Source organism: Chrysoperla carnea, chromosome 2, assembly GCF_905475395.1.
Source record: "Chrysoperla carnea chromosome 2, inChrCarn1.1, whole genome shotgun sequence".
In the NCBI taxonomy this organism is placed as follows: domain Eukaryota; kingdom Metazoa; phylum Arthropoda; class Insecta; order Neuroptera; family Chrysopidae; genus Chrysoperla; species Chrysoperla carnea.
In genome coordinates this window covers 77,251,120-77,269,656 of record NC_058338.1, presented here as the reverse complement: position 1 = coordinate 77,269,656, position 18,537 = coordinate 77,251,120, and the positions used below count along the sequence as shown (strand labels likewise).

At 27.9% G+C, this 18,537-nt stretch overlaps 2 protein-coding genes across 3 annotated transcripts in view; one reads left to right on the top strand and one right to left on the bottom strand.

Moving 5' to 3' along the window:
* The window catches only part of LOC123292091 (ETS-like protein pointed), a 297,704-nt gene that overhangs the window by 244,782 nt on the left and 34,385 nt on the right, over positions 1–18,537 (top strand). The window lies entirely within an intron of this gene.
* LOC123292092 lies at positions 5,313–6,486 on the bottom strand. Its single transcript, XM_044872622.1, has 3 exons — positions 6,445–6,486; positions 5,978–6,269; positions 5,313–5,516 (listed from the first exon to the last, which is right to left on the bottom strand). The coding sequence occupies exons 1-3, from the start codon at positions 6,472–6,474 to the stop codon at positions 5,335–5,337; spliced, it is 504 nt and encodes a 167-aa protein (XP_044728557.1). The 5' UTR covers positions 6,475–6,486; the 3' UTR covers positions 5,313–5,334.

Genomic DNA, 18,537 nt, shown 5'->3' with positions numbered 1-18,537 from the left:
GAGTTACACACGTTCGTTTAATGAGCATAAATTAAACAATATTGTTTTTAAAAATTCAAAATTTAACGCAAATTGTTTTCGACTGTAGAAAACAAGAAATATTTTATTTAGCGTGAAGGTTTTTTATCACACATTTCAATTTTTTTTATTCATTATTATTTATTTATAAAACCATTGAAATTATTTATTTTTTTGTGAAGAAGAATAAGAAAGAAAAAAAGCTATTAAGACGAAACTTGTAATTACCTTTTTTCTGTTTAATGTATATTGGAGGATAAAATGATGTTTACACACGTAAACATGAAAAAAAGTGTTTCTTGGTATTTACACGCGAACCAAGTTTTTATTGGTAAGAGTTTTAATATTAAAATATACGATATGCTAAAAATCACACTTATTTATTAAGGAGGAAATGGTTCGTTCATGCCCGCCGAATGTATACCACCTAATAATTTATGTCGGGCTCATACCTACCCTCTAAAACTTCTACACCTCATTCTGCCAAAACCTATAGCATTATATGTCTTCGGATACTATGCCACAAATGGCTGTATCTTGCCTCCTATTTTCGTCTTTGCTTAGCATCAATTCGACAATATTTCCATGTGATAATACACTTCAGCGAGAAAGATCATCACAAAGTCATGATTTACCGAACTTTTACTGTTCTACGTCGTAAGATTGACACTAGCAATGCTCGTTTTTGTACTACAACTATTATAAAAGCTTTCAGATAGGCATTAAAGCATTTCTTATCTTAACGCTTGTGAAAAATAAATTATTATATTTTGACCCAAGAATTTTTCATTTTTTCTCGGTTCCTAGTCACCTGATTCTTTCTTGATATTCCTTCACCATTTCTTTACGAAAGTTCTTTTCTTCTTGCTATTTCTTTGCTGACATTCCTTGACTCTTGCCATTTATTTACGAACCGCTTAGTGGCTTACTGCGCTAGCCTTTATAGCTTTTTATCTTTAGCACGTTGATAACTACTACATAACCAATTGTTTTCTGAAATTAATCGGGAGAAGGTTTTATTTAATCAGCACCATATCTGCATGTTTGTGTAAATCCAAAAAATATTAATTATTCTTAAAAGATTTTTCGAGCTTTTTCCCTTTTTAAAGCCTTTTGGGCTATCTAAGAAGATAAACGTATCAGTTGTGATTTTGTATACGGTGGCATGTAAATAGCTTCGTCAATATAGACCTAATATCCACACTGTATTCGTATCAAGTGGGTGTATTTCTTATATTTATAAAGTAATATTTATAATAATGCGTTTGTATGTGTTTGTGTATTAAAAGGGCATTGTTTTCAACGAACCATACAAAAATCAGTTCACTTAACATAAGAATATTTTAAATTCATTTTATATTAAATTGTTTTTTATTATTATGGTTTGTTTCTTATTTAAGTTTGTTTTAATCACGGTTTTGAAAAACAATGAAAAAAATCGAATGATCCTTCTGCCATTTTTGAAAGGTATATATGTATATATATATAATACATGTAATCGGTACGTTTAAATCCCTTAATTTCAATCAATCCAAAATAAATCCCTATCTCGAAAAATGGATCGGATTTCTTATCCGTACGCCACTTGCATCAATTGTTAGATTCTAAAATTTAAAATTCAAAATGTTTGATAAATTCATATGGATTATTATTTAGCTTGAATTTTAAATCGATTCAAAAAAAAAGGTCGTGAATTTGATATACAAATTCGTTTAGTGAAAGTAAAAGTTCGAAAATCATTTATAAGCTTAGTTTCAGTTTTGACTCTTTTATCAATGGTATAACGCCGTTCACAACATTCAAATTGCGTAACGAAATCATTAAATTGCTATTTTTCAAAGTAAACGTAACTAAAAATTATCCGAGTAGACAGTAAATGTTTTTTGGAGGGAAATCTTTTGATTATTACAGGAGTTGGTTGATTATTATAGGAGATACTGATTATTGAGTAAGAGAAAACAGGCCTATAAGATGTGTAGACTTCTGATATCTGTCTGTTACTTCACGTATCACGTATATAAGAAATATGTTATAAAGAAACCAAGAAGCAACAAATACGCATATGGTTAACCTATTTTTGAAAAAAAAAATTACAATTAAATGTTGAAATATTTTTTCTTTTTCTTAATGATGTTTTCCAAACAGTACGAAAAGATAATTAACGTAGAGACAAAAATTAATCTCATTTCAATTCTTTTAAAAAGAACCAATTTTTGATGTCTATTGACTGACGTTTCTTCATTTGAACAAAGTGAAAACCATACTCTATTTCCTTGCGCTTCCACCAAAATTTTTAACGTATTCTTTTATTTTATTTTTTTAAATATTAAACTTTTGTTGCCAAATTTAATAATTAAACTTAAGTATTATATAGCTCGGAATATACATGAATACAGAAAACACTTTTTTTTTGCACTAGATGTGAATTTTCTCCAACACATCGTGTGCCAAAAACAGTGTTTTCAGTTTAACGGTATTTCATAATTTGACCCTAGTGACAAAATGAACAATATTTTGTAACTAAAATGAGTATCAAAATTATGACATTTCGTAATTGAATTACAAAAATCTATATTTTAAATACTACTTTGTTTTATTTTAATTAAAATAAATTATAACAATTTAATATAGTTAATTAATTATTAGACACTATATTATATTAATTAATAACATTTTAACTTACTTTTCTATTATTATTTTACGTAACACAAAAGTACTTATTTACCTCCTCTACTTTGGCACTTAGGAGTGTGCTATAGTTAAAATGCCCCCAATTTTTTTTTTAAATACACTTTTTTGTACTATTTACTACGATTTATGAAGATGATCGTTTGTTTAAATGAGTGAAACTCGATGGGGAATGTATGCAATATTGTTTTATTGAATATATTAACAGAGTGATCTATAACGTTCAGGAAAAATTTTTATTGAATATCACTCCAAGCTTTTATAAAACAAATGAAAATATACAATTAACTGAGTTAATTGGTGAAATATCCTTTATTGACAGTGTTGTATATCAATGCTTGTGTTATTTTTAGATGCAATATGCTTTGAAAATTTCAAATAAACCCTTTTTACCCTTAAAAATAAACCCCTTTTACCCCATTATTACCGGATGTGTTTAATATGCAATTTGAAACTACTCGCAAATTTTCAACTCTTTATATTGTATAGTTTTTAAGAAAATGGAAACTTTAGTTTTCCCGTAATTTGGACCCTCATGGGAAAACAAAGATATTTATAAAAAAAATTTTCAACAGGAGTTGTTTATTTTTAAATGATACTTTTTTGGATTTGAATTTTTGTGCTGTTTTTTTGTATAATCTTTTACGATTTAAAAGGTGGGTCGTCGGACCACACGCAATAAAAATTTCGACTAAACTTAATATAGTCTCGATTTTATAAATGGATATAAAAACTATTCGTTTTTTATTACTTTTTAGGCAATACACGCTTCAAACTTCTGAATTATTAGAAACCAGAAGTACCACAAATACTTCTAGTTTCACTCCGTTTCTAAATTAATTGAACTAAATTGTAAATTAACCTGTGCTATAAGAATACGGGGGGGGGGGTGATATACTGCAAAATGTTTGACCTTCCTCCGGTTTTTCCTCAATAACTTTTTTCCTTACGTCCTACGGAAAAACATGCTTTACTTTTTTGTATACCATTTAAATTAAATTAAACGTAAAATTTGCCACCATTTTATATGAGCTTAATGAGATATGGAGCTTAAAAAAAATGCCATTTTTCAAAATTAAAAATCCAAAATATTCAGAAATCCGCCTTATTTCATCTGTTATACTCGAATTATGATGACATATTGTTGTAGTTATGGTTTCGGGTTACATTCATCAGCTTTGCAAACCAACTCTGGTCATAAAAAATGTGAAAATTCAAAATGGCGGCCGTACAATTCAATTTTTCTTAAGCTTTTATAATAGGACGTAAAGAGAAAAGTTTTTGAGGACAAACCGGAGGAATATCAAAAATTTTGCAGTTCTCCCTCCTCCCCCCCTCTTTTTCTTTTGGCACAGGGTCCTCGAGGTATTCAAAAACTTGAGAAAATGTTGTATAGCCATCCCTGAACAACATCTCAAAGTTTGATTCAATTCTGATTTATTTCCACCTGGAACTACCCCTGTCGACTGGCCTATTTGGAGTGCCAGAAAATCTATGCTTTTCCTTTGTTTATAGACCAACGTAATTTTAAACTAAACAAATGTTAATTTGCTCATTTCATCTGCATGTGTATAGTTTTTATAATTATGAATAAATCGTTCTGTATTTATTACACATATGAAATAATAATAAAATTAAAATTATTAACTATTACTTATAATAGGTAAATAATGTTTGTATTCATTTCAAACATTTATTTACAAATTATATGAAATAATATACTTATTTGTGGATCTCCTTATACAAAATCAATTGTCAGTAATTTAAGGATGTTTATTTTTTTTTGTTTTATTATTATTATGATCAATTATTGTTAATAATTTTAATATTTTATTAAATTCTTACTTTTTTTTCTTGAGTGGATTTATTTAATTTTATATGTGATTTGTTTTAGTGCTCTTATCTTTTTAGTGTTTTTTTTTTTCAAGATTTATTGATTTTGTTTATATTTGTGTATTTTGTGTATATTTTTTGCTGCAACAATGATTATGGTTTATAAAGGTTCGTTAAAATTTTTCTATTACTTTATAAACGTAAAGACACATTGTCTGCTCATTCGTTAAATAAATTTTAACATTCAGATACTGTTTTTTCAAATTTGCGATAAACAATCTGGAAAAACTTGAGGACGTTGAATTCTCTATTTGTTAATAAATTATTAAAAAGACTTTTTGTTCTACAGTCACTGCTGAGATGATCGTTTCTCTTTCAGGTAGCCCGGCAATTTTTAATTCAACCACAACCCTAAAATTGATTATTATGCTTCTGCTTAAGACGATATTCAACCAACAACTTCTCTTTAATTATATCTTGTCGAATGATTTTTGCATGTATTTATTCAATTGTTTTCTCTTTTGAATATCAAGCGAATTGTCATCATTTTTATGATTTAAGATTTTTCGGAATCCTGGAAAGGGAAATCCAAACAGCTTCTAAAATTTTGTCCTTTATCAAAGTAGTTGTCAAAATGTATACTGGGCAGAAAATGGCATTTCTGGGAGCATATAAATTTAACTCGCAAAGCTATCCATACTTAATTTTGAAATTAATTAAAAAATATATAAACTTTATTGAATGTTATGTAACGTATATTATTGACAGTACGGTACAATACGGTATAAAATATTGTTAATCATCACTTTTTTGTAGATCCTGTAATTCTTTTTTGGTTTGAATTAATTGTCTTTCTTTTTCGGTTCGTCCTTGTTGAAGTCTGCTTAGTCGTGCAATATTCTTTTTATTCTCACCGCGTAATTCTTTAACAATATTTTTTATCTCTGCAATTTCATCTTCACCGCCACCATTTAATTCTACAAATTCAAAAATTTGAGAGTATAGAAATAGTGACTTTTTTGTCAAATGATGTTGATTCAATTACCTTATAGTTATTCGTATGCTTACCGTTGAAAAATAGTTAAGGTAGAATGTCCGTAAACCCACTTGTTTACAGAATGTAAACAGAATGCAGCTCTGTGTGTAAAATTTGTATATGAATACGTACAATGTATCAGTATTATGTACAGTTACGCATTTGTTACATTCTACCTTAAGGTAGTACTATCGGTATGAAACTTGGCATAGTTGTTTATTATTATATCATACCTTAACAACAGTCTGCAAAAACATATATAATAGAAACTGAAAAAATACTCGAATTCTGACAGTTGTGTAAATTTTTTCACGTTATGTTGTTCTTGTAGTACTTGTTTAATTACTCAAACATGTTTCTGTTATTAAATTTTCAAAACGAATAAAAATAATAATAAATCACCTAATTTTCGGATTTCTTCATCTAAATAAGACAAGTATTTTTTAACGACATCTGTATACTTTTTGAATGCTTCGATTTCCACTTCATTAAAATCACGACCTTCTTTTTCAATATTCTCAAATTCGTCTTTGGCTTTTAAAATATATGGATATATGTCTTCTGTATCCAATTCATCTGGATCTATCATGTAGCTGGGTGTACCTGGTATTGATGGCGAAGCATTGACACTGGCAAAGCCATCATCTTGTTTGGATTTTTTACGACTTTTTGGCATACTATTTATCTGTACAAACTAAAATTTATTTAAATATTTCTTTTATGAATTTTTTATTTTATTATGAATTCGAAATTATATTTTATTATGTTATTCTTTTACATTAAAATATCAAAGTTCATTTCTGATTTGTTTCTATGGAAATCAATCATATTTTAAAAACTAAACTTTTATGAATGAAAAATAATATTACCGACTTGCACATAAAGATAATAAAATTCATAGCGTAAGAGCTGCGTTAGCTAAGGGAATTTCCTCAGATTTTGAAAAAATAACACATTTTTCTTAAAATCGAATATTGTATTTTTAATTTTGAAAACTAAGCGTCTAGATAAAAAATCACAGGAGTACTTTTTTGCTTAAAACTAGTCAAAAAATACAAAAATATTTTTTATTTTGAAAAAATTCTACATTTTGTACTATGTGCACGCAATAAGGGAGTTGTTTGGTAAATAAACGTTTCAAAAATTGTTAAATTTATACACATTCATCATAGTTACATAGTTTAGAAAAATGTTTAAACAATCCATAGATATAATATTTTTAATGATTTTGAAATATTTAATTTTTTTATTTAAAACAATAGAAGACAATTGAGTATTTCAAAAATGTGCAAAAACTGTGAAGATGTATAAAGGATAAAATATACAACGCAAACAAATATGAAATACAACGATAGGCCGACTGACTAGCTTTAGTTTACAAATACACCATAGGGCAAAGTGTAGTGCCTATCTATATGATCAAAATTTACATTGATTTGTTTTTTAATGCTTTAAAATATCACAAAATTATCTCCGTTTAGTAACACTGTTATTTCGTAACACTTCATTATTTCATTTTTAAAATTAAAATGTTCAACAACTTTCCATAGAAACGTGTAACCGTGTATATAGTGTATCATGGTTCACATTCGAATATACCTAGAATCGATTGTAGGTGAGCGAAATCTCTTCAACATGTTATCATTTCAGTTCAATCCAGGGAACAGCACATGTTTCCCTTTCAAGTTTATCTCTGAGTGTCTAGCAACAGCCTCAATTGTTATTTTTAATGTCTTTGCTTGAATAAGATGTCTTTTTTTCACTTATATTTCGTTGATCTATATTTATAATCCTATAAAATAACAAGAGCATATTTGTAAAATTTAGTACACCCTCTGTATCAATCGTACATTATGTTGTTAGATTGAAGGTTCATCATTTTTCGTATCTGAAACATTAGACAATCAGAAGAATCAAAATTTTTGCCTGTTTTTGCAAAACTCATCTTCAACCTATCTGCATTTCTGAAAAAAATGCCTTCATTTCAATACAACTAATGCCAGTAATGTACAGTAAAGAGGACTATCTTTCGAGAAACTCACGAGAATGACTCAAAGTATTTTGGACTCCAGGTACTATATCTTCTCTTTCGTATTATTGTACTCCATGTATCCATCTATCTGTTATTGCTATATATCTGAGTATTAGTTAACTTTGATGAATGAATAAATTGAATGCATCGTTAATAAATAATTACACCGCACCGCGACTCTCAAACAAGCAATAATAGAATAACATTGAATAATATTTGTGAATGTTTCAATAAACATATGTACGAAATAGTACACTTAAATGTGTAGAAATATTGACCCACCTGGAAATACTATCGAATCATATTTTTTTGGATTGTATCAATAATGTTTTAGAGCGTGTAACTATTGGGATTTGCAGCTAAGAGATACTCTATCTAGCGTTCTTAATAAGAACCCACATACACAATCTGTATAACAATTTTCAGCTTTAGTAAATTATTTAAATAATACGACAATTATAAGTGAATATATTTTTATATTTTTAATTCATTGTTTACACCGTTATAACATAGTAACAAATATAAATACCGTTTAAAAATACTGTACTTAAGTGTAAAAAAATATTTAAAATAGAGAATAATTTTGAAATGTTTAAACGCAGTCCTTTTGGCGCTCTCTGCTGATGACGTATTAATATGTGAGCTGGCAGTTGGTGACAGTTCAATGTACTGTTTACTACAGGTGTAATACCCTCTTATGTAGTAATTATAGTATATATCCATGGTAATACCATACAAAATATAAATAATTAATACCATACATTATGTCAATAAGTCTGACAAGCCACGTATTATAACGTCGCGTCCGTTTTATAAATTTGAATTTTTCTCACCAAATTTGTACTTTTATTAATTAATTTTAATTGATTGATGAGAGCTTTAGTTTGTGGAAATCCATATTTATGTCTGTTTTTGTCTAACACACATAAGCAATGTATATCCTTTTTCTAATGTTTACTATATAAACAGAAATATTTTGTTAAACTTCACATTTGTATGAATATGATGTAAAAATCGAAACAATTGTCACAATTATTTTTAATTAAAGTGGACTTTGCAAAATAAATATTAATTAGTTTCTAATTATTTACAAGTTTTAATTAATTTTAAATTAATGGTTTATTTCAAATTTCGAGCAAATAAAGTTACGGAAAAAAAAATGTTTAATCAATTTTAAATTTCATGAATATTCCCTATTCTCTTTCATTTGGATAAATATAAAATATTTTGTTTTCTAACTCTTCCTTGGAAGAAAAGTTAAAAATCGATCAAAAATTTTGCTATTTTACTTCGATTTTTAATTTTTGCGTGTTTTCTGATGATCTGTTCAACTTTTTTGATCACAAGTGAATATAAAAATACATACAAATGATGATCAACAATATATAGGTTTGTTCTGTCGACAGACAGATAGACGATATGTTGTGTGTGTATGTGTGTATATTGTGGATGGCCATTAAGAAAGTAGGCCATTTGTAATATGTATGGTTTTATGTATTGTTTATAATATTTCAACTCGAATATTTGAACCATGAAATTTAACTATGTTGATTGTTGTTAAGTCTGTTGGCCTGTTCATCCATCAGTCAGTCGGTCGATCCTTCAATCCAATCCGCATTTATTCAGTCTCCCCCTTGTCTATTTAACTGTTGTGTGTGTAAGGTTTAATGTGGCAAATATTATTTATTATACCATGTACATATGAAATATATGGAGGTATACTAAGTTTAGTCCTAAGTTTGTAACGCTTAAAAATATTGATGCTACGAACAAAATTTTTATTTAGGTGATCATAAAATCCATTTCCGGTTGTCCGCCCTTCCGTCTGTCAACGATACGATACAAAAAACAAAAAGAGATATCAAGCTGAAATATAGCGTGCTTAGGACGCACGTAAAAAGTGAAGTCGAGTTTGTTAATCAGCAACATAGGTCAATTTGATCGTGCCCTACCGACCCATCTTGTAAACAGTTAGAGATAGAACAAAAGTTTCAGTGTAAAAATTGTTCCTTATAAAAAAATAAACAACTTTTGTTCGATACATTTTTTCGTAAATATCACTGTTTACTCGTGAGGGCGCAAATTAGTATAGAAACATTATATAGTGTGTATACAAGTATTGTATATATTTTAAATTTATACGATACATATTTTATGTATTTGTTTCTTTGTTTATAGCATATACTATATCCTTTGAGGGAGTGAGAAGAAAGATTCTCTTTTTACGTTGGGTGTAAGAGTGGCTATCTTTCTTTATATCCATGCCGTAAAAATAACAAACGATTGCGTAATCAACACTGTCCATACATGGCATTGCAACAATTTACTGAGCCAATTGTTTGTTTTCGACTGTTTTTTTTGTATTTTTTCGTGAAATATCAATAATATAGCATACAACTCGAAGAAAACTGAGCAGCTTTTGAATCCGAGTTTCGTTAACGTAATACGATTTCGTTAGTTGTCCTAGTTTTGAACAATCAAAGTTTATTTAGAACAATCAAAGTTGTAGAAAATTAAATTTACTATAATTTATTTTCTAAATATTTTTTCTCTAGGTTTCATATTAACTGTGATATTTATTATTTGGCGAAAAATCTAATTGAGCTAAGAAATCCCTTTTGTTCTGTGTATTATTTCAGTAATAGTCCATATGTACGATAATTAACGAAGCTCTCTTTCATTAATGGTATACTTATCAAATTCAAAATTTATGAATTTAGGGCGATACTTTTTGGTCATTCTATATGACAACTAAGGATCGGAACACTCTTGGATAAGATCACCCTGTATAATCTCTATAACGAATACCTAGACAAATTTAAAAATCACTCAATATTTTATAGTGATGTACGAGTATACATAGCCTTACACACTCAATACACATATAAACACAAAGATTATTATCAATAAAACACATCTTTAATTTTTGTTTTTATACTAAAGAAGTGTAACAACGTGTAATCAGCCATCCGTTATCGTTGTAAAATAATATAACGATATATTTGACTTTAAGAAATACTATATTCTATACACACTTATAGCACTGAACTTTTACTGATGTACACAAAATAAACAATTATATATTGTAATATGTATGTATTGTAATATTTAAAGTTGAGTAAAACTTGGAAAGTTTTGCAACAATATATATTTGAAAGCGGAATGCCTACAAACAAAAATTATAAAAACCTTCAAATTTTTACTAACAGTTTTCACTTTATATTATAATTTATAACCATATTTTTATATTTTGTTATCAAATATGTGTATTACATTCAAATTATAAAATTTTTTTTCATTTAAACTGCAAACTATCCAAATTTTACCAATACGCGTTTGGTTTCTAGCAATACCGGATTTAAGCTTAATCCCGTGAGACCTGGATCTGAGGCGATAACATTTTAAAAAAAGTTTAGGTTATATTGTTGACTTTGATTTTAAAAATTGTTATCGAAATCCGTCAATACAAATTTTGTGAAAATTTAACGTTTTCTATCAATTTATACACTGTCTATACATGGTATTCAACAATTAACTCAGTCAATTGTTTGTTTTCACTTGTTAACATATTATGTTACTCGTTTTTAGTGGTCCATAAGCACTATTAACCGGCTGACTGGTCGAGCGATCTAAGGCGTTAGTCTTTGACCGTTTGGCTATTGACTGGGAGGTTGCGAGTTCGAGTCCAGGCAGCGGCAGTGTGAATAATTATAATTAATGGGGGTGCAGAATTGATCCCATTGTCGTCGCTTGGATAAGAACGAAGTAACCGAATCCACCCACATCAAAATGTAATGTGTAAAATATGTATGTAGTTAAATAAATAAAAATTAACAAATAATGATGTGGGTGGTCTCTGTTATAAGGCGTATATGTCAGAGAAACGAAGGTTAAACTCCATTATTTATATTTATAAGCACTGTTAAGATACTTACGTTTCTTTGTCCTTGTTTGATTGATTAATAAAATATTTTGGAATAAATATTCGTAAGATTATCTAGCAGATATTATTTATGAAAATTTCTCGAAATTAAAATAATTCGATTTTAAATTATCCAAAAAAGTGAAATTTCCAAAATTTTAAAAACCACTAACCACTACTATATACAGAATGGACCATTTTAATCTATAATGGCTAATAGTTCGTTTTGTAGTTAACCGATCAAAAAATAATTTAAAAGATTTTGATGGGAGATATTATGTTCTCACATCAGATTGACCTAGTTTTCCCGGTTGCTTTAGTAACCAAATTAGATCCTAAAATTTAAGAGATAGAATAACACTTTAAATTAGAAAATTGATCCCCATAAAAAAGCAACTTTTTTTATTTAATATATTTTTTCGAAATTCGTTAGCTTTCGGAGAAAATATGTCATTATTACACTTAATCGAAAGAAAATACGCTTGCTTTACAAAATTTTTTGGACTAAAGTTAGCAAGGGCAATAAAGGTCATTCGTCTGTGTTAATAACTTTTAAGCTCAGGTAAATTTTCTTGACCAAAATCAAGGTCAAATGAAATTGAAACTAGAATTTCAGGTCAATCATAGACACAGGCCAATGTCCTCTATTACCCTTGGCAATTTTTAGCTAAAGCATTTTTCTGTAGCTACCTTTTTTTTTTCTATTTTTAAGTGGCATTTTCTCTGAAACCTAAGGATATTCGAAAAAATGTTTTGAATAAAAAATTATAGTCTTTTTACGAGGATAAACTTTCTAAACTTTCTAATTTAAAGTTTTATTCTATTTCTTACCTTTAAGAATCTAAAATTGACTATTAAAGCAAGAACTGGGTCCAATCTAATGTCAGAACATGATGTACCCCATTACTAACTCATATGTAGATACAGAGTATAATAAATAATTAATTTAGTCTTCTACCTTCGGTCATTCGTGACCTTTGGTCATCCGTTTGGAAATTTACAATTCATAGACAGATACACAAATATATAGACGTTCAAAATATTAAAAGGCAAGATATTTTGCGATTCTGCTTCTTCATTTTCTCAAAAATTACATCTGTTTTTAAATTATAAAAACATATTAAAATTAACGTTTTTTCAAACCTAAACATTTTAATTATTAAAATTGCAAATAAAAATTGTTTACTTATTTATTTTAGAAATAAAATGAATTAAAGTATGTATTTTAAAAAATGTTTATTTGTTCATAATAATATTACATGAACTTGGTACAAAAAAATTTTTATCACTTATCTAAAAAAATGGTTGACCAGAAAATATTATAATAAATTCATTGGCGTATAGATTTATTATATTACAGACCAAAAAGAAACAACCACCCAACGAACATACGTTTAAAAATATAACATTATTTATCAGTCAGAACAGGAAACCACTCTGATTGCTGCAGTGATAAATAATTAAATAAGCACACATATATAGATAAAGCACAAATTAGAGAAAAAATCATTTTATTACATTTAATAAAAATTCTTTAAAAAGTAAAAACATTGTTTTAAAAGATATCGCTACCTAATTAAAAAAAATTAATAAAAATATTTAGTTTTAATTATATTATTTTTAGAAAATAATAATTAATTAATAATTTTTTTTTTAATATTTTAATTATAACCAGATTGTATTATAACCAGACTCTAGCTCACCAATCTCTTCTTATCATCCCTATCCATTTGGAATATACGATATACAGGAAGCTTCACGAACTTGGGGTCAGAGATGGGCAATATTTATTCGAACGAAGAATAACGAATAACCAAATTATTCGTGGAATAACTTATTCGCGAGAATTTTATTCGTTGAATGAATTATCACGAATAAGTATGGTATCACCAAAAAAATCTAAATTTTTTACTTGAATTTATATAAAACTAGCTGACCCGACAGACTTTGTCCTGTCTTAACTATGAATATTGAATATGTCCCGGTGAAATTCGTTTCACCTACAATATTTTTGATTGTGACTATTGATCAGCAAATAATTAATTTTGGCTTACCTACAGCGAAGCCTTCGGCAGTGAAGCTCGGTGCGCTCTCATATACCTCTAATAAATACCTAATCACAAGATGTGAATAATAAAAAATAATACATCAATACTATTTAAATACCTTTTTCACAATTCTAGATAAATATGGTTGGAGCGCAAATAAATACATAAGTACATAAATTTTTATTTTTAATGTTACGCTCAACTTTCTTAAGTTTTTTCTTTTATACAAACCTTGTCCTGACAATAATCAACACAACAAAAGAAGAATTAACGAAATATAAGTCTACAAAAATGTAAATAATTCTCCACATTTTTTCAATGATAATTATAACAGAAACAACTATAGTATAGTATTATCATAGTATTATTACACAAAATCATGGATCATTAACAATAATATTCCTCTTGAAGTCAGATAAAAATGTATTTAGGATGAAGACTCAATTTTTTGATAAGCTAATGACAATTTAATTACTTTATTCACCTTATCAATTATTTAATGTAAATAATCGAATCGTTTTTTCCAAAATTTCAAACAATTTATCTCAAACCAGATGTTAAAGCTTGCAAATACCATAAACAAGTGTGTCCCATGGCAAAAATAAAGTAACTTACCAGCTTCTGGTCAATGAAGATAATAATAAATAAAAACATTTGTTACTGTGATAATGTCAAACAATGTTTTGTGTTGTTTTTATCAGTTAGTTCACATATAATATTTTTATCTGTAATTCTCAGCATGAATTTTTATTTGTGTTGTCTAAACCAAGTACCTAGATAAACACACAGATGTATATATTTATGTATAATTTTTTTTAAATATTGGACTTCCCACTAGTTATAGATTAATTTTAAATCCTTTCAAGAAATTCCCAGACACATAGATTTAGATAAAGATATATTTTATAAATAATAAAACATACAATTCGAGCATATCCTACAGAAAACTAAAATTTCGATTTCATCTGAATCCTAAAACAAGCTTTTAAGCTAAAATTGGCAATATGTGCGGTTGAGTCAACTACATGAGATTGTTGCTAATTTATGGAGAGTTTAATATAAACTTATTGATCATTTTTATAATATACAATATATTTATATACATATATAACAACCATCAGTAGCCCAGTTATTAAACCGGTGGCCTTAATACACTAATTTCAATAGTAATCCATAGATCGCTGGTTCAAGTCCGACTCGAGCTAATCAAATTTTTTTAAATAAACCTAATAAAACTGCTCATGTGGTTGTGCCAATCACATCACTATTTGGTTAAAATATTTATAAGTAGTAGAACTACAATTTTTTTTAGATCGTTTAAAACTAGTTGCATTTCAAAACAACAATTTTTGAAATTTGTTTGCCAGTTACTTTTATACAAGTCATGCTATTGTATCAACTTCACCACTAAATTAAAAAAATTATTCACATATTACAAACGTTATTTAGGCAAAGTGTGTCTAAAATTGTTTAATGTTTACTGAAATTTTTGGAAGCTCTAACGCATAACGGTCTAATAAAAATACAATCGTAGTTTTGTAAAATTACAAAACATTTTTATGAAATAAATTGTTATTTCACAAGAAAAGTTTGGTGTTTTATGCAGCAAATTAAAAAACATTATTTATTATTTCTATTTGTTTATTTTTTTTTTTCAAATAGTTAGAAGACAAAAGTAAATGCTTGTTTTCTAAATAAAATTTTATTTAAGGTTAAGGTTTTCATAGTTTTTAGAACAAAGCAAGTGTAAACAAACCCACGATCAGAGGCCGTTCACACGATATTTATTTGTTTGTTTGTGTCATTTATGTACAGGCCAATCACATCAAAGAGAAATATTATAATAATAGTACAAAAAAATGTATATGATTCTATTAATCATTACCTGGTATATTAATTTTTAAATGTTATTCTAAATATTGCCAACCGCATTTGTTAATTCTATACCGTCTGAAATTCTTTTTTATGCTGAAATCGTCAAAATACTTTATTGATTTATCCCAAACCAGATGTTAAAGCTTGCAAATTCCATAAACAAGTGTGTCCCATTAATAATAAAAAATTTGTATTGTTTCTTTTCGTAATCCTTAAAAGATTTATTATGAGAGTATGGATATTTGCCGTTTAATGCCTCAATTTAGAACCAATTTTGTAGAAAAATAAAATGCATTACCATTTTTTCTCTTAGCATTTGTCTCTAAATTTAATTATTTCATGTTAGCTCTAAAATATGGAAATTTGAATTTTTGTAGAAAAATTGCAAATTTTATGTTTAAGGACGTTCCTCGCTAAAGTGATGAAATCATTAAGTATGAAATTATTTGAGACTTCCATTTCAAATTTTCAGAGTGGATTCTCTTACAACTTAGGAATAAAATTTTTCGAAATATGCCATAGTTTTTGAAATATTGATGACTAAAGATTTAGAGAAAGTCACTTATTTATAAGAAATAACACACAAATACATGCATGCAATTTCATCATTTTAAATGTATTTTTTGGAAAAACTAATGCCGCTTGTTATAATTTTCTTTATAGAATCTATATTTTCATACTTTTAGTCTTAATTACATCATTTAGTCTTAATGAAATTTGTATTCTTAGTGGCCAAAACATCCTCATTTTAAAAAATACCCATTGAATGCTATTTTTGTTATAACACATCAACATTCAGACTTGTCGTTCTTTCAGAAAAACGTTATTTGCGAATATTACTGTAATTATAAATCGAAAAAATATCAATTTACCAGGTATAGATGACAAATTTTAAGAAAATAATTGTACTCCATTTGAACCGAATGAATGAAATATACATATTTGATATTTGACCGGAAGTAGTCATCGAACATAATATACACAGTAGTTCATGTAGGTATATCACAATGGTTGATGAATATGAATACAATAAATATATAGAAGAGACGCTATCAGTAGTTTACGACACGTGCTCTTGAGTGGTTTACCATTACACAAATCCAACAACTCAATTGTATTTATTTTTGTTGAAAAGACGAAGACGCATATTAAATATTACGATGTTTATTATATAACGAAGGTTTATCAAAAATCGATGGTGGAATAGTCTAATGGCTTCTTCAAAACAACTCTCTGGAAACTTAACTGAAACAAATAAAACAAAACATTGACTGAGTTGGAGTACCATGTATAGACAGTGATGATTACGCAATCGTTTGTTTTTTACGTCATGCTATTAAAGAATGATAGCCACTCTTACACAAAAAATATTAAGAATATCTTTCCTCTCATTTCCTCAGTGGATATAGTATATGCTATATGCTAACAGACAAACACATACATAATATATGTAACGTATTTTAAAATATATATATTACTAGCGGCCCCGACGGACGTTGTCCCGTAAAAACGTAACTCCAATTCATGAATACCTATACTACGTTTAGCCTGACCGCTAAACCCCAATTTAACTCCTATTTATTGGAGTGGCCTGACCTTCGACCTTTGGCCTTTTTTAATATATTTTTATACTGTGTGTTTAACAACTATGGTCATTTACACAGTTTAGATGTATGTATATATAAATATATATATTAATTACACTATATAGGTTAATTTAGAGTTTATTTTGTAATTTTGTAGACTTAAGGAATTTAAATAGTTTTCGTAGGTTTTGTTCGTCATTTCCTACCTTTGATAGTAGAGCTCGCTGCGCTCGCATATGGCTCTGATAAATGCCTATTGACAATACCTGAATACTATTAAAAATACATAGTACACATAGTATAACATAATGTGATATGATTTATATGCGCTCCCACCATTTAATGAAATTTCATTTTTTTGGTACGGAGCCCTCAAACAGTTGTACTGGACCAAATTGTAAATCTAAACCATTCTCGAATCTCCACGAACACACACAAAAAATTTCATCAAAATCGGTCCAGCCGTCTAGGAGGAGTTCAATTACATACACACGCACACAAGAAATATATATATTAAGAAATATATATATCTGTAACGGTTTAACAAAATTGATCTTACGGACCCTAGACCCTAACTTATGTTGCTTATGTACTAACTCGACATACCATACTGAGCACGCTATAAAAATTTCAGTTTGATATCTCTTTCCGTTTTCGAGTTATCGTGTCGAAAGAAGGACAGACGGACAGACATTCAGAAATGAATTAATTAGGTGATTTTATGAACAACTCTACCAAAATCTTGTTCGTAGCATCAATATTTTTTAGCGTTACAAACTTGGAACAAAAATTTCCAATGAATTTGTTGAAATTTCATATGATTTACTGAAATTTTGGTTTGCAGAATGCAAATGTGCAGAAAAAAAGGGTGATTTCGGAAAAATCGACGATTTTCCACGTTTTTACACAATTTTTAGCAATTTATTCCCCAGTAGGAAATATTATGCTTAACAACTTTTATTATAAGTATTTTTTCCTTTAAATGCATACTTTTTCAGAAAAATTAAAGCTAAAAAGTGGCAAGGCTGTACTCAGAACTTAATAAATTTATAATAAATAAGTAAATTTCTCTTAATAATAGTCTCTTTTCAGTTTCTGATATCTGGGTAAAAATTAAATAAATACGAATTTATTGAATATCTTAATTCCAGCTAATTGTTTAAGATCAAATCGAACCTCAATATTTTGAAACTTCCTGTATATATATAACTTCCATCAAAACATTATTGTTTTTACCTATACATAATAGTTGGGTGTAGTGAGTAGTTTTTGAAAATCCACATATAGAAGAAGGTATAGTCTTCAAGTAATCAACCAACGAAGTACTTTACACTGCTATAGAGCCAATTTTACCAGCCACAGCTGTTTGATTATGCAGCCCACGATTAGTTTTAACTTACCATATATATTTACTTATATTTATATAGGTACACTTTGCTTGTAAATTTAATGTATGGTCCGTTGATGTATCTCCTTTAAACTTTGGAGAAATTTAATGC